Here is a 22,363-nt window from a genome sequence, read left to right on the forward strand (position 1 = left end):
CGCAGGGAGACAAAGAAAGTACTGTGTGAATTTTCACACGTGAATACAGGACTGTTTAGTAATTGTAGCTTTGTTGATGGAACCTTTGATGTGCCATCTTTAAGTATGCATTCTGCTATTACTCTGTATCAGTTCCAATTCTTGGCTCAATAGAAGAACATGGATTATCAATAAACCTATACTTTGTTTCAACTCAAGGATTGGTTACTTTGAGATCCGCTTGCTTGACAGCTATGGTCTGACTGGGGAGAAACCAAGTCATATTTTACGGAAGCAGGCTCTGGCTGCAGGTCCGGCGCTCAATTCAGGCTGCAGGTCCAGCACCTAATCCAGTTGCAGACCTCACCCCCCCCAGGTGGATCCAATGCAGTCCTCCCCCCCCCCCCCCCGCCTCACCAGCCAGTCTGTGCAAGCCCCAGCATCCCTAATGGCTGCATGGCTGGACAGCTATCCCACCACCACCTCTATACCTCTCAGGCACCCCCAGGCTTGCTCCACCCTGGACACCACCTGAACAGAAGGCTTACCGGAGCTCCTTTCTCGCCAGCAGGGCCAGGGGGCCCTTGGGGGCCAGGCCGCCCTGGGAGACCAATTGGGCCAGCTGCTCCAGCGGGACCTCGCTCACCAGGAGAGCCCTTCAAGGAAAGACAACAGTGAGAAGGAGTGGAAGCCCAATACCTGGATCATACCTACAAGGAGTGAGGTGTGTGGAAAGGAGGTGCTGTCACCAGAGAGACCCAGAGGTCTTCTACTAGCCACAGGGGGTAGCAGGGAGGCGAGTACCTTGAGGAAAACTCATTCTCCTGTTTGTGTTGTCAGTTCCAAAATTTAGGAAATATGAGCCCTAGTTTTGCTATGGCTTCCACTGGAGAATCCTGGGAAGTCTGAGGGCTCTGCCAGCCCTTTGGTTGGCGATCCTTACTCCTTTTGCTCAAATAACCACAATTCTGAGGGTTCCCTGAGAGCAACTTGGTTGGGCCCAAAGACATAGATGGAGACAGAGGGGGCCAAAATAGGCTACAGCAAAACAACATAAGTGGTCCTTCATCTTCAGACAATCAAGGGCATATTTTGCAAAACTGGAAGCAGTAGGGATCACAGGAGAGGCTGAAGCACACTCTCCCATGCAACCAGGCGGGGGGAGGAGGGGGCTTACTGCAGATTTTTGGGCCAGAGGGGTGTACGTGAAATTTTTATATTTTATTTATTCAAAACGTTTATTTGCTGTCTCTCTTCCTTGTGGAATTCAAGCAGCTTACAACGTTAATGAAACAACAATGATAAAACACACACACCAATGTCGGTTTTGTATTGGGATTTTGGTCAATACTCAGAAAATCCCAATTTATTTGGCTGCATTATACCCTAGGGCAGGGGTCCCCAATCCCCAGGCCATGGACCGGTACCCGTCTGTGGCCTGTTAGCAACCGAGCCACAGAGGGAGGCAGAGACCTTTGCCTACTCCTCATTTAAACACCCCCATGCGGGGGCAGGGACGGGGTGTAGGGGCAGCCTGGGGCAACAAAAACCCCAGCACCCCCCCACATCGGTCTGTGGAAAAATTGTCTTCCACAAACCGGTCCTTGGTGCCAAAAAGGTTGGAGACTGTCTTCACAGGATATGATGGCAAAGAGATTTAAACTTTAAGTGCTTGCTGAGTTCATTTGCTGAGTTGTGCCACACTCAGTGAGTGAACTCAGAAGGCATTTAAAGAGACCTTCTAGCTGTGCCCAAATAAAAGTAGAATAAAATTGGCTTTTATTCAGCTGCGGCTATTTCAGTAGCCAAATACAGATCTTGGATCAGTTTTGTATTGGGATTCAGGTAAATATTCAGGAAACCCAAATTTATCCAGCTCCATAATACCCCACATGGAGAGATAAGGTATTTATTCGGTTCAGTACATACTGAGCACACACCCCTAACCAAAATTTAAAATCTCAATTAGGAGTACCAATAAATGAAAACTAAATGCAGCCCTAAATAAAACTGTCAACAACTGTCTTCTGGACGTCAAGATTTTGTGTGTGTGTGCATGAGGCGCACTACCCTGGGCAGGTTGTTCCATCATCATGGGGCTGCCACTGAAAAGGCCATCTTTCATGTGCCCACCAAACAAGTTTCTCTGAATGGTGGGGCAGGAAGGAAGGCTTCTCCTTGCGACCTTAATTCCCAGGTAGGTTTCCCGGGTCCCAAGCCAGAAGGGGCAAAGGCTCCTCCACCCTAGAGGGTCCTTGCTAGAGGAATGGTGAGTGGAGAGTCTAGGCAAGAAAGGTCTTTACTTACTGCTGGGCCAGGAGGGCCGGGTGGGCCTTCGTTGCCCTTCAGACCCACAGGTCCCTGCAAGGCACAAAGTGGCAGAGAAAGAGGTCACCATCCAGTAACAAAAAAAGAAACCAAAATCGTTGCAGAAAGAGATGCTGGCAAATCTTGGCTTACGATGGGGCCAGGAAGACCTCTGTCACCAGGGAATCCTCTCAAACCAGGTGGGCCATCTTTCCCTGGAAGGCCAGTGGGGCCGGGGTCACCCTGCAAAGACAAGTTCCCTGTTCAGATTCAACAGAAGTTTCATGGCCACCCAAAGCCCACCTACTAATTGCACCTATTTTATTTCTATTCCGCTTTTTGGCTGAAGTCCTCCAAATGGATGACAAAATAAATACAAGTTACAAATCTGAGTTAAAACTTCCCCAATTCCACACGATTTAAAAGAACAACCCCTAACAGTTCAAGCTAGAAAGCTTCCGCAGCTGTCTGAACAGAGTGTGTTTCTGAAGACAGGAAAACTCCTCACTGAGGGAGGAGCCTTTTGAGTTCACAGATCTTTGCTTTGACAGTAGAGGCACTGAGAGATCGAAGCACCAACCATTCTGGCTTCTCCAAGAAAAGGAAAAGCCTCACAAGGGAGAGAATGTAAGAAGGAACGATGGCATAGCATTATCCTGTGGCTCAGCCTCCAGTCGTGGCATTATTTAATGGTGCTTCTACTCAGCTTCTGAAACACCTTCCCTTAACTACCTGTGGCTTCTGGGATCCCCAACACTTTGCCGATGAAAGCATACACACACACACACCTTTGTGCCTTCCTTTCCAGCCAGCCCAGGAAGTCCCTGTTCACCTGGGGGTCCCGGAGGCCCTGGATGGCCACGTTCACCCATTGGACCCGTCTCTCCAGTGGGACCCTGCAAGGAAGAAGGCAGCAGGAGGGTGGAGGGGATTAGACACCTTCTGAAAATCATCCTGGACCACTCAGAGCAAATCCAGAGGCAGACCAAGGGGGGAGTGCAATCTTCAAGTGCCAGAAACCTTCCATCAGATATGATATTTAGGGTAAGGGAGAATTCCCATTTTGCTTGCACAAATCTTCAGTCATGCAAGTAATATCCATTTTGTCAAGCAGGAGCTATGTCAGTAAAGAACAGGTGCAGCTAAATCCATGGCACCCTGGATGGAGATTCACATTAAGTGTTAGGTGAGGTGACAATGAAGCCACCCTTGTCTCTGATGTACCCAAACCTGGCAGGGGGGGCTGGATACACTCAGGGATGGAGAACTGGTGTAAGATGCCGGGGGGGGGGGGGTGCCTCTCAGAATGTCAAAGAAAATTCTTGACTGAATTTCCTGGACTCTGGGGCAACATTAAGCTCCTGAAAGCAGCTAAGATGGGCTTGCACAGGAGTCCTGTCGTCTACTCTGGGCTCAGCGCCAGCGCTAGGATGCCCTGCTGTGCCCACTGCCCCAGGCAAGGCACCCCTCAGCCCCTGCAGGTAAAAGCACCCCCCCCACAGTCGCCCGGCTAGCCTCACTGCAGGCACCTTATCAGCCAGAGCTCTGGCAGTGGGGCAGTGTGGCACGGCACAACGTGGCCCTGGCTGCAGGCGCTGCGACCCGGACACAGGCCCCCGCCTCTTCCTCCACTCTCTCTTCCCCTGTGTGACTTCAAATGTGCGGGGGGGGAGAGCCCCAGAAGGGCCCACCCTTATTTTCGAGCAGGAAGGGCAGCAGCCTCCCTTCCTCCCTCGCTTGCTGTCCCCGCCCCACACCCATGAGCGGAGGCACCCAAGCTGGCCTGTCTGGGCTGATGCTGTGATCCTTCCTTCTCCGGCTGCAGGGGCTGAGTGAGGGGGAGGGAAGCACTCTGGGCACAGTCTTGGAGACAAAGCAAGTGGCCATGAAGAGGGAGGGAGGAATTCGAATAGTCACAGGCAGCAGCTGGGGACACTGTTGAGAGAGTCTGCAAGAGATGCCTTGGCTTCTTGCACCACCATTCTTTGGTGATTGACACCTCACAAAAAAAAGTTTGCTCAGAGATGACAGATTGCAAAATGGCAGATCCACAGCACTGTGTGGTTATCGTATAAACAAGCTCCGGGTGGGTGTTGTTTACCAGCTGCTGAACGGCTGCTCTCAGGGCAACGAGCTGGCCACCTGCAAGCAGTGGGGAGATCTCCAAAGGGTGCTGCAGCAGGCCCTGCCCCAGGAGATGGCATGGCTGAAGGGCACAGCTGCTGCCTGGGACACGGCACAGGCGGTGGCCGCACTCTTTCCCCTGCTGGGCAGGCAGAGCCAGGCAAAGAGGCAAAAGGAGCCCTCTGGTGGGCTTGAGGGTGAGTGGGAGAAGTCCAGCAGCCGTTTGTGTCCCCCAGAGGCTCAGAGGCTGGAGAACCGAAACAAAAGAGGAAAGCCGAGCAAGGGACCCCATCCCTTGCATAACACTTCCCACCCCCTCCACTCCAAGCTGGAGCAGCAGAAATGCGGCTTCTGCACAAAGATATGAGAAAGACAGAGAGACACCCACTGTGGGAGGGGCAGAGGGGCGGGGGAAGGAGGAGCAGGGCTGCTGCTCTCCCACATCCCACCCTGTCAGCTGTCCTGGGCCATAATGATCAGGGTGGACCCAGCTGTTCTCCAAGGACCTTTCCTCCAGCCGAAATGGCCCCTCTGTTGGCGGGTGAAAGGCTTGGCTCACTAGGCGGAGAGGCTGGGGATGGGGTCCACTTCATTTCCTGGGCCAGGGTCAGATCCTTGCTGGGGCCACAGCTTGAATCCCAGCTGACTCATGAGGCTCCTCAGGCCTGCTGCTCCACTCGGCCCTCCTTCCCGCTGCTGCTCGCCTCTTCAGCACTCCTGGCCCAGCCCTGCCCAGCCGTCAAGCCCCTCCCACCTGAAGCTCCAGCTCCCAGAAGCCTCAGCTGCCCCGGCCCGGGCTCTGCTTCAGGGCTTGCATATGATCAAAAAGCAGGCGAGTTGCCTAGCGAATGCCTTGCACCTGAACATCACACAAATTACATTTTAGCATTTCCAGACATAATTACCAAGCAGTCAACTGGGGCACCTCGGAAGGCAGACATAAACCTGTATTTACCCTGCGACACAGAATTTACTCTGCCATTAATCTGACAGGTCCTGCTAATCAGGAAACAACGGGATAGTTGGCTGTCCTCCCGTACAGCAGAAAGGAGGAAATAGACAGGCCCATCTGGTGGCTTCTGGGAGCACCTACCTGTGGTCCGACCACTCCCGGGGGCCCGGGAGGACCTGTCTTGCCTTGGAAACCCTGCAAAAGAATGAGGCAGTTTCACGGGGAGAGCAAAAAATCACAGCCCTTTGCTCAGAAGGATCCTCCTCTTTTCTAATAAGTGGACGTTTCTCCTTTGGAAGGATGAGAAATCCCAAAGGACGATGAATGAGGAGATGAACAAGGAGGCTGGGCATCCCTGTACCTTTGCAGGGGCGAAGAAAGGCCTGCAGAGCTAGAAGGCTTCCCTCCGACTGTGCCTGGGAGAGGCCACTGGGTGCTCTTCCAGTCACGGCAGACAAGCATCCTTCCCTTTTGTGCCCTTAGACGCTCACTGATTCACAGCAGAGGTCATTTCTTTCTTATTTCTTGAGGGAGACAAGCCCAGTACAGCTTACCCACCACAAGACAGAGTGGGGAGGCAGAAGAGGCACGTTTTTGGGCACATTCTGTCCACAGAGGGCAAGCGGGAAAGCATCCCAGAACCACGTACCAAGGACAGGGGTTCTGGTGGGTAAGTCAGTGTGGAAATGGGCCCTTGGAGGAGAAAGGTTAAAAAAGCCGAGGCCCACTGTGACCTCACCCAGAAGAAGCACCTCCTTCCTCCCGTCGGCCAGGCCAGCATAGCAGTGAAATGCCCCTCCCCCCCCATTCTGTGTGCTGCGTTTCGAGCAGGGCGGAGGCAGCAAAGTCTCCAGGCTCCATCACCAGAAAGTGACTTCCAGCTGATCAGCTGGTCATTGCCTCCTAATTCCCCCTCCTCCAAATTTTGCTGGGTACAGAGCAAAATTTTACCAGCAGGAGATCAGAAGCTGACTCCTGCTGAACCCTCATCAGCTGGGAGTCAGCTTCTGGTGACCAAGTAGCCTGTTTCTGCAACTACGCCCAGGTTCTCTGCAAACAGCCAAACAGCTTGTTGATTAATAGGCTGCCTGATCCCCACTGACAACAGGGAGTGAGCCAAACTGGCAAGCGTTTGGGCATCCCTATCCTGCCTGAGTCTCACTGAAAGGAACAGAAGGACTCTGCAGGACACCTCCAGGCACCAAGACACGAGGGATGGGATTTGCACTGTAACTGGAGCAAGGTGGCTGCTGCCCTTGGACCTGTCCAAGACCCAGTGCATTCTCTAGCTAACTGGAGACCCTCCCAAGTTCCTGCCACCCTGGAGGTTGCTGCAGCCCTTGTATGACAAAGGACTGGGTGGGGGCCTCTGTGCTGCCTGCAGCCCCTCTTCTCACTTTCCAGGCAGAGAAGGGGCCTGAGCGGAGCCTCCACACCAGCAGGCGTCACCCTCTTGGATGGGGTGAGGGCAGCTCCTGCTTGCTCCCAGCAGTCAGGCAGCCATTTCCACCCCCCACATGTCCACCAAGTCCCAGGGTCTGTGGCCAGGATTCATGGAGGTCAACTGGGCTAGGCAGGATGGTGGAGATCCAGTCCAGATGCACTGCATGAATTTAGGGGTGGGCACTGAGGAGGGCAACAGCAGCCGGTCTTGAACGGAAGGCATTTTAGATTGCACAGGGTCAGCTGGGGGATGCTGGGCTTAAGAACAGCTCAACAGTTCTGTTTGTCTGTTTGCATCCAGAGCCCAACCAACCCATTCAGGGTAGGTGTTGCAAGCCTCTACCAGCCTTCAGAGCTCAGTACATTTTGTGAATGGAATACATTCCCTCACAAGGCAGCAGCAATCATCCAAGATGTGTTGCTTACTAAAAGGAGCAGCACGTGAGGCTGAATTGTCCGTTTCCTCTTGGTTTCCCTTCATGGCAGGAATGGCAGAGGAGTCTCACAAGAGGCTGCCATATTGATTTCAGATGAAGAGCAAGAGACGAAGGAAGTAAAGCGATGCGCTTTACTGGGCAAACCATCAGCCTGGAAGAACTAAGGCTTCCAAACACAAGGCTTCACAGGGAATGCTGGAGCTAATTACGGGCAAGGGAGGAAGAACCTGCTTCAGAGCTCCTTCCCAAGGGGGCAAATTGCACAGTACTTACGGTTTCTCCTCTCTGCCCAGGGTGGCCAGGCAATCCGTCTTTTCCAGGGGGGCCCTAAAAAACCAAAATGGACTGCTGAAGGAAACTGCAGGAACCTTGTGAACAATTCTATTCACGCCCAGCTAGCCAAGCTGAGACCTGTGCTGGCTATACTGCAGCCAGCCAGTTCCAAGGCACCCAAAGGGGGGGGGGGATCTCTTTTCTGGCCATACTCACCGGAGGACCTTTTGGCCCAGGAAATCCAGTAGGCCCCTGAGGCCCTGGAGGACCCTGAGAAGCAAGCAGACAGAGGCACTGTTACCAGGTAAAGTTGGAGCAGTCTGCTTTCCTGGGAAGGCTGGAGCATGACAGATGAAGAACATGGTCTACTTTTTTCTCCTAGAGTTAGAAGAGTCATCCAGTCTCTAATTGCTCTAATTTTTAGAAATTAAAAAAATGTGTTTTTCCCCCCAATGCCAACATGAGAATTTTCACTTACACTTTGGACTACTTCTCCCCGAGTAGTTATTACTTATCTCACTCCATCACTTTGCTTATTTGTTCAAAACCTTTGACCTCTCTTATCTTCTGTTTATGAGTAGCTGTTAATTCTGTTGATTTATGACTGGATCCACTACTGACCCTACCTCAACTCCTGCCTTTTCCTCTCACATAGATAATTTATGTTTCAAAGATAGAACACACCACCCATCTCTGCTTCCACTCAGGATCACCTTTGTAAAAAAACCCCAAACTAATAAGGAGGGTTTTAAACTAAATCATATGGGGAGCAAGTCAAAAATTCAGTCTAGTATGGTGCCAATAATTGGGGATAAGAAGGCTAAAGTTTTGCACATGTGCTAAAAGCACCAGTCGTTTTCGACACTGGGGTGATGTTGCTTTCACGTTTTCATGGCAGGCTTTTTACGCGGTGGTTTGCCATTGCCTTCCCCAGTCATCTACACTTTCCCCCCAGCAAGCTGGGTACTCATTTTACCGACCTCGGAAGGATGGAAGGCTGAGTCAACCTGGAGCTGGCTACCTGAACCAGCTTCTGCTGGGATCAAACTCAGGTGCTAGGCAACATTAACTTGAAGCTAAGTACAGAGACGAAAACCTCAAGAAGCATAAAACTTGGATTCCAGTGTCTCTACACTAATGCACAAAGTATGGGAAACAAGCAGGAGGAACTGGAAGTCCTAATACGGGAAGGGGATTATGACCTAATAGGCATTACTGAAACTTGGTGGGATGACACTCACAATTGGAATATTAGGATGGATGCGTATAACTTATTTAAAAGAGGCAGACAAATAAGGAAGGGTGGAGGAGTCACATTATATGTAAAGGAGGTAGATACGTGTGAGGAAATATGTGAATCTGAGCATGGAAGTTCAGTTGAAAGTCTTTGAAAGTCTCTGGGTAAAAATAAAAGGAGTAAAAAATAATAGTGATATTACAGTGGGGGTCTGCGATAAACCACCAAGCCAGGCAGAGGACTTGGATAAGACACTCCTAGAACAGATTACAAAGTTCTCAAAGAGACAGGGCACAGAGGTTATGGGAGATTTCCATTACTCAGATTTCTGTTGGAAGTCCAAATCTGCTAAAAATGAAAGGTCAAACAAATTCCTGGCAACTTCATTTTCTAGAATGTGGAGAGGGAAACAAGGGGCTCTTCTATCTTGGACTGGATTCTCACCAATAGGGAAGAACTGGTTGACGAGGTGGAAGTAGTGGGCATTCCTATGAGATTTTGGAATTTGCAGTCCTGGGGAGGGAAAAGCTGTACGTAGTCAGACATATAGGTTGGACTTCAGGAAAGCAAATTTTGACAAAGATCTCATGGCCAGAAATACTTAAGGAGAAAGGAGTTGAAGAGGGGTGGGAGTTTCTTAAAAGCGAAATATTGAAGGTACAATCACAAACTATTCCCGTGAAGAAGGGAAAACGGGAGCAGGCCCATAGCTGCAGGGGAGCCCAGGGGGGTCAGGGCACTCCATTCAACCCCCCTTCCATCGGTATGGCTCCTCCAATCTGCCCCCTCTGCTCACACAACTTGCCACTGCCCTGATCAAGTGCAGCACTGCTTCTGTAGGGGCTGCCGACTGGCATGGGGTGGGGGGAGGGGAGAAGCCTACTTGCAGCCTGATCCCCCTGGAAGGTTTACTGAGTTAGACAAATGAGAAGCAAGTGTTTAGGGCCAAACTGTGTGGCCCCCTGGCCTCCTCCAATAAAAAATGCTGCTGCTGGCCCCACCAAATTTGAAATCTTGGCTAAGGCCTGCGGGAGCATAAAGAAGCCAATGTGGCTCCACAAACAACTTTCTAAATTAAAAAAGGACTCATTTAGGAAATGGAAAGAGGGTCTTCTAACCAAGGATGAAAATAAACAACCCGTGCTTATACAGAGAAAGGTAGGAAAGCTAAAGCTCAGTCTGAGCTGAGGCTAGTGAGAGATGCTAAAAACAACAAAAAGGGTTCTTTCCTTACGTTCAAAGTAAGAAAAAGAGCAAGGATGTGGTAGGCCCCTTGCAGGGACAGGAAAGTGAAATTGTAACAGGTGATGAAGAGATGGCTGAACTGCTCAATTCCTCCTTTTCTTCAGTATTCTCTTCTGAGGGAAATGGTGCTCAACATGGCAAAATAGAACATATGATGAGGAAAGGGAGTCGCCTAGACACCTAGTTTCTTTAAATGTAACCAAGTCCTCAGGGCCAGATGAACTGCATCCAAAGGTACTACAAGAATGTGCAGATGTAATTTCTGAAGCTCTGGACATTATTTTTGAGAATTCTTGGAGAACAGGTGAGGTGCGGGAAGACTGGAGGTGGGCAAACATTGTCCCCATTTTAGAAGCTACTCCTCACTGGATCAGAGGAATGCTGTAGACATAGTTTATCTTGATTTTAGTAAGGCTTTTAATAAGGTTCCACATCATATTCTTGTTGACAAATTGGTAAAATGTGGTTTGGATCCTGTTACTGTTAGGTGGATCTGTAACTCATTCATGGTTCCTCATCTTCTTGGAGAGGAGCAGCAAGTGGAATGCCTCAAGGATCTATCCTGGGGCCTGTTTTGTTCAACATCTTTATAAATTATGATTAGGATGAAGGAATAGAGAGTAAATTTGCAGATGATATTAAATTGGGAAAGGTCGCATGTACAGTAGAAGACAGAGACAGGATACAGGATAATTTTGACAGGCTGCAAACTGGAATAAAAAAAAATGAATTTTAACAGGGATAAATGTAAAGTTCTGCATTTAGGTAGGAAAAATCCAATGCATTATTATAGGCTGGAGGAGACTTTTCTTGGCAGTAGTATGTGTGAAAAGGATCTAGTGGACCATACAATGAACATGAGTCAGCAGTGTGATGCGGTAGCTAAAAGGGCAAATGTGATTTTGGGCTGTATCACAAAAATATAATGTCCAGATCACACAAAGTGATGGTATCGCTTTACTCTGCTTTGGTTAAACCTCACCTAAAGTACTGTGTTCAGTTTTGGGCATCACAATTTAAGAAGGATACAGACAAGCTGGAATGGGTGAGAAAGAGAGCAAGAAAGATGATGAGGGGTCTGGAGACCAAGTCCTACGAGGAAAGGTTGAAGGAGCTGGGCATGTTTAGCTTGAAGAGATGACTGAGGGGTGATATGATCACCATCTTCAGGTACTCAAAGGGCTGTCATATAGAGGATGGTGCAGAATTGTTTTCTCTTGCCCCAGAAGGTTGGAACAGAACCAGTGGGCTGAAATTCAACCAAAAGGTTTTCTGGCTAAACATTAGGAAGAACTTCCTGACCGTTAGAGCGATTCCTCAGTGGAACAGGCTTCCTCGGGAGGTGGTGGGCTCTCCTTCCTTGGAGGTTTTTCAGCAGAGGCTACATGGCCATCTGACAGCAATGCTCATTCTGTGAATTAGGCAGATCATATGAGAAGGAGGGCAGGAAGGGTTGCATAAGTGCTTAGTTCTCATGGGCCTTTCTTACATGCGCAGGGAAATGCTGATGGCCACTTTGGGGTCAGTCAGCAGTTTTTCTCCAGGCCAGTTTGGGACAGGATCCTGGAGGTTCTTGCCATCTTGTGGGCATAGAGCAAGGATCACTGGGGATGTGTGTATGTTTGGGAAGCTTCAGAACAATCCACTTTACCCCAAGGGATGTTTAAATGTAACGGTTGTAAAGTGTGCAAGCTTGTTCATACAGGCTCCTCTATCAATCTACCCAGTGGATGCAGTTTTGAAATTAGAGGTTTTTATATATGCCAAACAAAAAGATGCGCCTGTTGTATATATTGTCCATATTTTCTTTTCTTTCTTTACACAGGGTGCTCTATGAGAGCCGTACGTCTTAGGATCCTTGGACATAAATCTTGGGAGAAGCATTTCATTCCAGATGCTCCAGTTTCCAGTCAGTTTAGAATTATGCAGCATTCTGAAGAAGAACTGAGATTTGCCATTATATATATGATCAAATCACATTTGTTAAAATTATTTGGATACTAAAAAGATTCTTTTCCAACAAGAGGACTTATTCCCCAAAAGCCTCTGATGGTTCTGTCAACTAAGCCACCGTTTCCAAGGAGATCTTTATCAAAGAGGCATCTTTATCAAAGAGCCAGTTTGGTGTAATGGTTAAGTTCTCTCTTATCTGGGAGAACCGGATTTGATTCCCTACTCCTCCACTTGCAGCTGCTGGGATGGCCTTGGGTCAGCCATAGCTCTCACAGGAGTTGTCCTTGAAAGGGCAGCTTCTGGGAGAGCTCTCTCAGCCCCACCCACCTCACAGGGTGTCTGTTGTGTGTGTGTGGGGGAAGATATAGGAAATTGTAAGCCGCTCTGAGTCTCTGATTTAGAGAAGCGCAGGGTATAAATCTGCAGTCTTCTTCTTCTTCCATAGTTGATGTCCTTCCAAACTAGGCAGTCAGACCTCCAGCACCTTCATGGAGGAAATCTGCCTCTTTGATGAAGATCTCCTTGGAAACGGTGGCTCAGTCGACAGAACTGTCAGAGGCTAAGTGTGTGTGTTTATATTTATATACATCCTGAACAGTGTAAAACAGGAGACAAGACTTACTTCAGACTTATAAAAATTATCTAATTGAATATCGGGATTGGACAAGCACTTTTTTCTCTCTCTCAAGAGGGGAGGACTGCCCAGGCACTCGATTCTCTGAAGAGACGCGGGATGGAAGAGAGATTGGATCTTCTTTTGATGACTACTGAAACTGACTGATATTGCATGCCTTATGGACCTATTTTGTAAAATTTACTTCTGTGATACTGATGCTTATGACTCTTATGAATTTGTAATAGAATTGAGTGTTTTTTATAATTACGGTTCATTATTTTTCATGGCTTGCATTCTGTATACATCCACTTCTGTGATTCTCTCTTGTGTCTGTGATCCTGTGAATGAGGCAGCTGCTGAGAAGGAGGGCAGGAAGGGCTGCATCAGGGCTTCGTTCTCATGGGCCTTCCTTACAAGCCCAGGGAAATGCGGGTGGCCACTTTGGGGTCAGGCAGCAGTTTTTCTCCAGGCCAGTTTGGTCAGGGATCCTGGAGTTGTTGCTTTTTGCCATCTTGTGGGCATGGAGCAGAGGTCGCTGGGGATGTATGTGCGGGGAGGCAGGCCTCATTTTGGGCAGGAGCTCACAGGAGCAGAGCTCCAGAACCTCTAAATTTTATTGTGTTCTTTCTTTCTTACCTGCCTCTTCCAAAAAAAAAATGCTTCTGGGGTCCATTTGTTCAATCCCCCTGTGAGAGTTTTGCTGAACTCTAAGATTTGGCAAAATTTCTAATATTTTCCCCCACAAAAATGGGAAAATAATGAAAGCATATAAAGCAGAGAGATGGAAATCTTCCTCATGCCTCTGTGGCCACACAGGAGAAAGTAATTTAAAAGGTATGATGGGGATGAGGTTTTACTATGACAATTACAATTCAAGAAGCATTTGAAGGTAGATGCTGAGCTGATGTACTTTAGTGCACCTTCCGGTGATGTCAGGGGTGTGTGGCATAGGATAATGAGTCATGCAAATGAGTTGTGCTAATAACCCAGAATTTTATTGTATAATTTACTGTATTGATGCTGTTTATTTATTATTTATTTATTATTTATTACTTTACATTTATATCCCGCCCTCTCTGCAAGCGGACTCAGGGCGGCTTACAACATCATGTTAGCCGCCCTGAGCCTGCTTCGGCGGGGAGGGCGGGATATAAATAAAATGATTGATTGATTGATTGAACTTTCTTGGTCTTAAAGGAGCCACTGGACTCAGCCTGGAATCCATGTTAGCATTCAAGGTGCTGCTGGACTACTGCTACTTTTTTGTTCAGACCCACCTCCTGTTTGATGCAACCAATCAAAAGCTGCAGAGGGCTGCCTGGCCACTGCTCCAGCGAGAGCCGAGGGAGGGCCAGGGCCTTTGAACAATGAAACTACAAAGGGTGGTTGAATGAGAACGCAAGAAGTGCTTTGCTGGATCGGCTCCAGGCCCCACCTTGTCCAGCATCCTTTGCAGGCCAGAAGGAAGCCCTGGGCAGTGCCTGTGCCACTCTCCTGCATGCAGAGGACCAGTTTGGGGGACAACCCCCACCCACCCAACGTCCTGCCCCAGCCTGGTGTAACTTACCCTCTCGCCTGGAGGGCCCGGCGGACCATCCCCACCAGAGTTGCCCTTGAAGAAAGAAAGAAAAATTAAAACTCAGAATCACCAGCACTTCTGGGCTAAGGGACTCCATCTGAATGGATCACATGGAGCGTGGGCAGGTCACTTCTTTGACTGCCTGCTCTGTCACTCCTTCCAGCAGTGGCCCCCACCCGTGCCAGGTGCAGGTGAACAGCCAGCCAGCCGGGAGAGAAGCTTCTCTCTCCCACCTGCGCCTGTTCATCCGTCCTTACCAAGCCAGGGGATGGTTTCGTGCACCCAAGGAGCGGAAGCTGGCTCCAGCCCTCCCGTGACACTCCGCAGGCCGACTCCGGCAGTCAGAGTCCGGGAGGGAACTGCTTGGCCAGGGGTCGGTCTCATCTAGTGTTGTGTGGACAGCAGCAGCCTGACCCATGGCCCTGGCATGAAAGTTTGCTCTCAACAGCTGGGATCCAGTGGTGGGCAGCTGTTCTACACAGAGGGTCATGAAGCTGCTGTGGCTAGCAGTGTTGCGGAATGCAGCTGTTCTACAGAACAGGCTCGGAAAGAGGCCTGAAATTGGGGGGAGCCAGCCCCCCTCCAGGCACAGGGAGATGCAGAGGAGGCAGGCCTCAAAAGGCAAGGGGGGGCCCCTGCTGCCTGGGCATGGGGGGGGGCTGTGTGGAATCTCTGGGCTCTTCAGGCCTGCAAACCCACCACACATGCAGAACACATTTAAAGTGGGCAAATGGCATTTCAGTCATCAAGTGTTTCTTCTTTCCCACCTTTCTGCCCAACACACCATGAACAGCACTCATGATTTCTCTGCCCCTCAGGAGCCCTTGATGAGCAGGGGGGAAACGCCCAGTGCTCTGGGAGGGGAGGGGAAGGGGCGATATTTCCAGCAGAGGATGATTCTCCCAAAATGCAAATGCCTCTGCTCAGTCACCGCTTGAGCAAGACTTGTGGAGTGACTACGCCAGCAGAGCCTGTGACCTCATTGTCCTTGGCATGGCAGCAGGTGTGCCAACCAGGCATCCCAGAAGAGGCCACACCAGGCCTGAACAAGTCACAAGGAACTGCCACCAATTGTCTTCTAACTGAGTACAGTTTTGTGGATAGTTCTTGTCCTGTTCTTATTTTAGAAGCTTCTCTCCTGCTAAACAAGCCAAACAGAAAGGAAACTGCTTCCCTGTCCAAAGCGCAGGAGTCCCAGGATGGGGGAGAAATGCAGCAAGCCCATGTCAACATACCTTGGGCCCAGGCTTGCCTGTGATGCCTCGCTGGCCTCTCTCTCCTCGCGGGCCCTTTGGGGAGAGAGGGAAAAGAGGACAGTTATGGAACTACCTGCCACTGTGTGACAATCTGGTAAAACAAGAAGGACAAGGCAGGGCTTGTTTACCGTTGGGCCTCGCTGGCCTCTTGGCCCAGGTTTGCCAGAGGTGCCCTAGGAGGAAAGAAAGAAGTCAGGGAGTTCATGTCAAGAGGGACTTTCATTTTGTTTCCTTTCCCCACCCTGACTTCCCAAGGCAGCTAAAGACACATTCCAAACACAAACCAAACCAACATGATATAGATATATAATATAAAATTTGAACTTGAGCTTGGACCAGACCACAACAACCAGGCAGAAAAAGAAGCAGAAGGCGAGAAACAGAGGCTCTCCCACATGATGTGAACAAGGTGGCTGAACGTTAACATGCTGAAGGATGATTTCGATTTTCTGCCTTCTTTTCAAGCCTGTATATTTAATGGGACCAGGAAGCAAATTTAATGGTACTCCTGTTCTTTTGTCCTGATAGAGGAGTTGTGTGTGTGTGCCGGGGGGGGGGGGGAGTTTGCTGCTTGTGTTGTAGCAGCAGAGCTTGCTTGGTGGGTGATAAAGCCTGGGGGCTGCAGGCACTCTCCAAGGACAAGGCTCCGCAAGTGAGCCAGGCAGGGAAGCAGCAGCAGATGCTGGGGGAAGGGAAGGGAAGGACTCAAGAGAGCAGATCATCCTTGTGGTCTTTTTCAAGGTGCGGAAAGAAGACGACAGTCACCAGTTGTAACTGTCAACTTATTGCATTGAATTTATTTTGTTGGGTTTCGATCCTGCCCTTCCGCAAGCAGGCTCAGGATGGGTAACCTCCGAATTTAAAAATGTTAAAAACCACTTATACCATAAATACTTAAAGTGACTGAGACAATTTAAGAGATGGCGTGCTATACATTCCATTGTAGCCATAACAACTGGATAGAAGCGAAGGCAGACAAAATAATACTCCTCTATGGGGCAGGTGTAATCGGGTGAGGCCTGGGGAAAGAGCTCCGTGTTACTGCGAGAGGCTCTGCAAGGCCCTGATCTCCCACCAGGGAGGAGCCAGGACAGAAAAGGCCCTGTCCCTAGTTTGGGCCAGGAATAACCAGCCGATGCTGATCAGCAGAGCGCAAGGCTCCGTGGGGAGCATATGAGGAGAGATGGTCCCTTAGATATGTTGGTCCCAGGCCACCCAAGGTTTGGAAGGGTAATACCATCACCTTGAAATGGATCCAGTACTTGAATCATTCTCCGGGGCATTGGTACTGGCCCTAATCCAGTTTAATTGTGGAATGGAGACTCACGTGTGCTGCTCTGAGCCCACTGAAAGGAGAGCAGGCTAAATATGTCATCAGGGATGGGGCGGGGCCACTGGGGAGTTGTTATGAAGGATTCAGTCAGCAATATAAATTTGCTTTGAGAAAACAGAGACTTTCCACTGAAAGCAAAGAGCACCCAGCAGCAGCATCAGGCAAGGTCCCTCTTACCCTTCCGCCTTTCTCTCCATTGGTGCCTGGGAACCCTGGGAATCCAATCGACCCCTGGAGAAAAAGAAAGGAACAACGGAAAGGCTATTTGTCCACCCCTCGTGAAGTTATGGAAGGAGGCAGGTGGTCACCTGGGGCAGGCAAGCAGTTCAGGGCAAGTCCCGGGACCTCCACCTCCTCCTCCCAGCACCCACAGGAGCATCAAGCTCCACTGGAAATGGCTGTCTGGGCGCTTCTGTTCCAGGGCTTCCAGTCCTACCTACAGCTGAACTACGAAGGAGGTTTTGGCCTGGGCTGACTGCACAGTCGACAGCCACGTTCCCTCTAAGCTCCACAGTATCGTGAGCAAAAATTCTACCCCGTGAGTGAAAAAAGCTAGTAGCATTAAGTTGTGAGCAAGGTTACATTTGAGTATCACATACATTAGTTTTTAGAAGATTACTTCCATAAGCAGGTAACAATCTCAGAATAAATTCTTTTAAATTTTATTTAAACTACATTTTGAGAATAATTTAAACATTACAAGGCAAAACAGAATCAAGACAAATTTTACCCGCCCCTTTTCACTAGAGAACAGGTTTAACTAGCCTTTGGTAGAACGGGCCTCTGGAGAACAGGTCTACTCACTCCTTTCCACTATATTGGGAGACCTGGCCTCCGGAGGTCAAACGGTTTAAAGTTGTCTCTGACTTTGTGGCCCTCATTAAAACCAAAAACACTAGAATTTCCCATACAGAATGCATATGCACTTAATTTTGCATGTGTTTTATAATTTAGCTAATCCTGATGCATTAATTAATTAATCAATCCTGATGCCTTTGTGCAATGCCTTTGTGCAACGTTATTCTTGCTTGGTCAGAAGGCATCCTCTTCCCTTCCTCTTCAACTGAAGCTGAAATTTGCATGTAAAAAGGTAAACCATTATTCGTAACTCCAGTATGGTCTAGTAGTTAAATAAACTGCATATAACCTGCTCCTAAGGACTGGTGCACCAGCATGTAAATGGTTAGGCTTGTGTAGACTGACTGTTCTAGCAGCCTGTCACAAGGCAAGATGTTATGCCAATGTTGAAAGGGCTTGACCCCAGATTTGCACAGTACAATATGATCAAGACATGGCAACCCAAACTGTGCACAGTATTCCAAATGAAGCAGCACCATTCCTCTATACAGCAGCATTACAATATTAGTTGTTATATTTTCAATCCCCGTACAAATAACTCCAGCTAAGAATTTGCCTTTTTCACTGCTGCTGCACACTGAGTCAATGTTTTCAGCTGGCTACTGGTTGCAAGGAAATGTCTTGCGCATTCAGGGAGTCTTCTCTGCCCAGACGCACAAAGCTGGATCACAAACCCCACCCTGATTTGTAGCACAACTGTTGAACCCAAAATGTGGATCTGGAAAAAGTTACAAACTTTGCTAGGAAAAACAGGGTGGTTGGCAGAAATGGGAGCAAGACAAAACTGGCCCATTCAGACAGTGGGCACAACACAGAAGGGAAGCAAAATGCCAAGCTACAGCAGCCAAACAAAAGCGCCTTTGAACCTTTGGGGCCAGCAAGGTTCCCAGACCCCTACCTGTGTCCCACTTCCCAACAGCCTTCACTCGATCTTTCCCAAGCTGTGCTGCCTTGAGGCCTGGCACCGTGCCCTGGAGATGCCAGCTAGCTGCCCCCTTTGCCCCTCTGCTGCATTTTGGCTCCCTACCCCCCAGTCCCCTGGGCTTGGCTCAGGCCATAAAATGGCTTCCCTCTGGCTCTGCTGTGCAGCGAGGGCTCCCTCCCCCCCTTGCCCACCTCAGCAGGCCTGTATCCAGGTCGGCTGCCTGCAACCCAGGGCCAGCACCTGCACTGATGCTGGGTCTGCTCAGGCACTCCACATAGTCAGTAACAGGCCCTGCTGGGAAGGGCATAAAGGGGTGCCCTCTTAGGCCAGGGGTGGCAAGGACAGAGAGACCAGGACATGAACTGGCACAGCACCTCTTTGTGGAAAGGCTGGCGACCAGTGAACCATGGAGGGTGGGGCAGGAACAAATGAAAACTACCCCAAGAGAAAACAAGCTTCTGTGGTCAAACACTGCTCCAGTATCAAAGACGCCTGTTTTTCCAAGAGGAGGAGGAGAAGAAATCTTAACAAAAATGTACATTCTCAGGCACCTCCAGAGCTGCTTGCACAGGGAATGCGCAGGGAATTCTTGTGTTTGATGGAAAGCAAGACCCCATTTGACAGCTTCCCAAGTGAAGAGGGTGTGGGGCCACTGCCAAAGTCGCCTTTCCTCTCACTAATGGAGTCCATGCTTTCTTCTCCTTAATTAACGATCCAGCCATTTTCATCCAGAATAATGTAGGTGCCCCAATTTAGCTGCTTCTTTTTCTGGCTGTGAGCTGGGCAGCAGAGAGAGAGGCAGCTGTGGCTGGCATGAAAGTCTTTCTGAGGCTCCCCTGGAGCGGCAGGACGGCCCGGCTTTGATGTGGCAGTCTCCCGGCCCTCTGCACTTCTCTGGTGGCGCCCAAAGGAGCATCTCTGTTTCATCCTTTAAGGCTGATGAAACTCCTCCACTCAGCAGCACTTGAGGGGCATTTACTATTAGCATACTTCATTCATGTTTCCTGGCTGTTAAAATGCACGCTAAGGCCCGGGAGACAGTAGCTGTTTGCTAATTTTTGTTGCAGTGGGTCTAACTGGGGATGTTTATGACTTGGAACGTGGGTCCACGGATTATACTCCGGTTTTACTGATCCAGGGCCAATTTATGGGTTCTCTGCTTTGTCTTACTGTTTTTATCCCACCCAAACTCTCAAAATCAAAAGGCACACAGAATTTCTGGGACAGGCTGAATATCTTCTTGGATGAATTGTCCTTTCAATAGCCTAACTGTCATTTCACCTTGTGTGGTGATCTAAGTTCCAGAATTGGGTTAGCCTACCTAGTTTTATGGGGCATGTTGACAGTCAGCCATTCTTTTAATCTTTCTTTAATCTTTCACATCTTTCACAGGATCAGGTCACTGAACAAACTGGGCCATTGATAGCTAGAAGGATTATCCTTCCATCAGCTGCACAGCCTGCATGGCACTAGGTTGGATATCTCAGGGGCACAATCGTTGTTGTTATTGTTGTTAAATTGCCCAATCTCTGGGCAAGAATAACACAGAAATTAAAACAACTCAACAATACAGATTAAAACAGTAAAATTTTTCAAAAATCTCAATGGCATTCTGCTAAGTATGCTGCTTCTCCAGACTGTCAGAGGAGCTCATGTGGAGGGGGGGGGGAGGAAAACTTCAGGGGGTGGTGGGAAAAAAGGAAGGTGCCAGCTGTCACTGTCCTCAATCAAAAGCCAGGCGAAACATCTCTGCCTTACAGGCCCTGCTGAATTGCAGAAGGTCTTGCAGGGCCTGGACGTTGTCTGGAAGTTCCACCTGGTTGCAGCCAGGACCAAAGAGGCCTGGCCCTTGTTGAGGGCAGGTGGACCTCTTTAGGGCCAGGGATCACCAGTAAATTACTACCAGCAGAGCATAATGATCCACCGGGGACGTCATGGAGGAGACGTTCCCATAGATACATTGGTCCCAGGCTGCTTGACTTGACCAGGGGTGGAAACTTCAAGAGTTCTCAACAAGAACTACTGAATGATGATTCTGATGCCATAAATGGCTTTGAGACCATAATTCAACTTCTCAAATCATTTTATTAACATAAGAACATAAGAGAAGCCATGTTGGATCAGGCCAATGGCCCATCCAGTCCAACACTCTGTGGCACACAGTGGCCAGAAAAACCTCAAGAGCCATCAAGAAGTCCACCAGTGGGGCTAGAAGCCCTTCCACTCTGCCCCCCACAAGAACACAGAGCATCACTGCCCCAGACAGAGAGTTCCAAAAATAAGCTGTGGCTAGTAGCCATTGATGGACCTCTGCTTCATATGTTTATCTAATCCCCTCTTGAAGCTGGGGATGCTTGTAGCCAACACCACCGCCTGTGGCAGTGAATTCTACATGTTAATCACCCTTTGGGTGAAGAAGTACTTCCTTTTATCAGTTCTAACCCGACTGCTCAGCAATTTCATTGAATGCCCACGAGTTCTTATATTGTGAGAAAGGGAGAAAAGGATTTCTTTCTCTACCCCATGCATAATCTTGTAAACCTCTATCATGTCACCCAGCAATCAATGTTTCTCCAAGCTAAAGAGTCCCAAGTGTTTTAATCTTTCTTCATAGGGAAAGTGTTCCAACCCTTTAATCATTCTAGTTGCCCTTTTCTGCACTTTTTCCAATGCTATAATATCTTTTTTGAGGTGCGGTGACCAGAATTGTACACAGTATTCCAAATGAGGCCGCACCATCAATTTATACAGGGGCATTATGATATTGGCTGATTTGTTTTCAATTCTCTTCCTAATAATTCCCAGCATGGCGTTGGCCTTTTTTATTGCAATCACACACTGTCTTGACATTTTCAGTGAGTTATCTACCATGACCCCAAGATCTCTCTCTTGGTCAGTCTCTGCCAGTTCACACCCCATCAACTTGTATTTATAGCTAGGATTTTTGCCCCCAATATGCATTACTTTGCACTTGGCCACACTGAAACTCATCTGCCATGTTGACGCCCACTCACCCAGCCTCAACAGATCTCACAATCCTCTCTGGTTCTCACCACCCTGAACAATTTAGTGTCAACTGCAAACTTAACCACTTCACTGCTTACTCCCAATGCCAAATCATTAATGAACAAGTTAAAGAGCATGGGACCCAGTACTGAGCCCTGCAGCACCCCACTGCTTACCATCCTCCACTGTGAAGACTGCCCATTTATACTCACTCTCTGCTTCCTATTAATTGTTTTGATCCACAAGAGGACTTTTACTTCGTGACTCTCATTAACAAACCCGTTAAAATCCCCAGTTTGAGGGTGGTTTCATTGAGAATGTAGGGACACTAGGAAAGAGTTAGTATATCATACTTTGCAGTTTCACTGGTAAAAATCTGGAACGTCCTCTAATTACATCATGTAGCTAAGATCTGCTTATAAAAACCTCCTCAAAATGAAGACGTTTAATTACGCAAAACTGCAACAGCGGGAAGTAGATTTAAATGTTCAAGATTCCCAGTTTTGGGAACTTGTATAATTCAGCCTAGGCAGGTCTTTTCTTAGTTGGGATGCCTAGATTCTGCAAGAAACTGCCATACAAACTATTGCACAGTATATGGTGCCTCTCCTGCCTCGATCAGCTTCCCATTTCCAAGTCTGAAACTGGTGGTCTGATTAGGAACATAAGAGAAGCCATGTTAGATCAGGCCAATGGCCCATCCAGTCCAACATTCTGTGTCACACAGTGGCCAAAAAACCAGGTGCCATCAGGAGGTCCATCAGTGGGGCCAGGACACTAGAAGTCCTCATAGTGTTGTCCCTCCCAAGCACCGAGAATACAGAGCATCACTTGCCCCAG

The 22,363-nt window shown here is 48.9% G+C and overlaps 1 protein-coding gene across 1 annotated transcript in view; it reads right to left on the minus strand.

Annotated features, from left to right (window-relative positions):
• The window catches only part of COL5A1 (collagen type V alpha 1 chain), a 451,358-nt gene that overhangs the window by 89,968 nt on the left and 339,027 nt on the right, over positions 1-22,363 (minus strand). The window contains exons 32-42 of the mRNA XM_060250656.1: positions 16,912-16,965; positions 15,530-15,574; positions 15,381-15,434; positions 14,134-14,178; positions 7,732-7,785; positions 7,516-7,569; positions 5,504-5,557; positions 3,075-3,182; positions 2,440-2,529; positions 2,287-2,340; positions 528-635 (exon numbers count right to left, since the gene is read on the minus strand). Of these exons, the coding sequence (XP_060106639.1) occupies positions 528-635; positions 2,287-2,340; positions 2,440-2,529; positions 3,075-3,182; positions 5,504-5,557; positions 7,516-7,569; positions 7,732-7,785; positions 14,134-14,178; positions 15,381-15,434; positions 15,530-15,574; positions 16,912-16,965 (720 nt within the window). The remainder of the gene's footprint in view (positions 1-527; positions 636-2,286; positions 2,341-2,439; positions 2,530-3,074; positions 3,183-5,503; positions 5,558-7,515; positions 7,570-7,731; positions 7,786-14,133; positions 14,179-15,380; positions 15,435-15,529; positions 15,575-16,911; positions 16,966-22,363) is intronic.

The sequence above is a fragment of the Heteronotia binoei genome, chromosome 12 (assembly GCF_032191835.1).
Source record: "Heteronotia binoei isolate CCM8104 ecotype False Entrance Well chromosome 12, APGP_CSIRO_Hbin_v1, whole genome shotgun sequence".
NCBI lineage: Eukaryota > Metazoa > Chordata > Lepidosauria > Squamata > Gekkonidae > Heteronotia > Heteronotia binoei.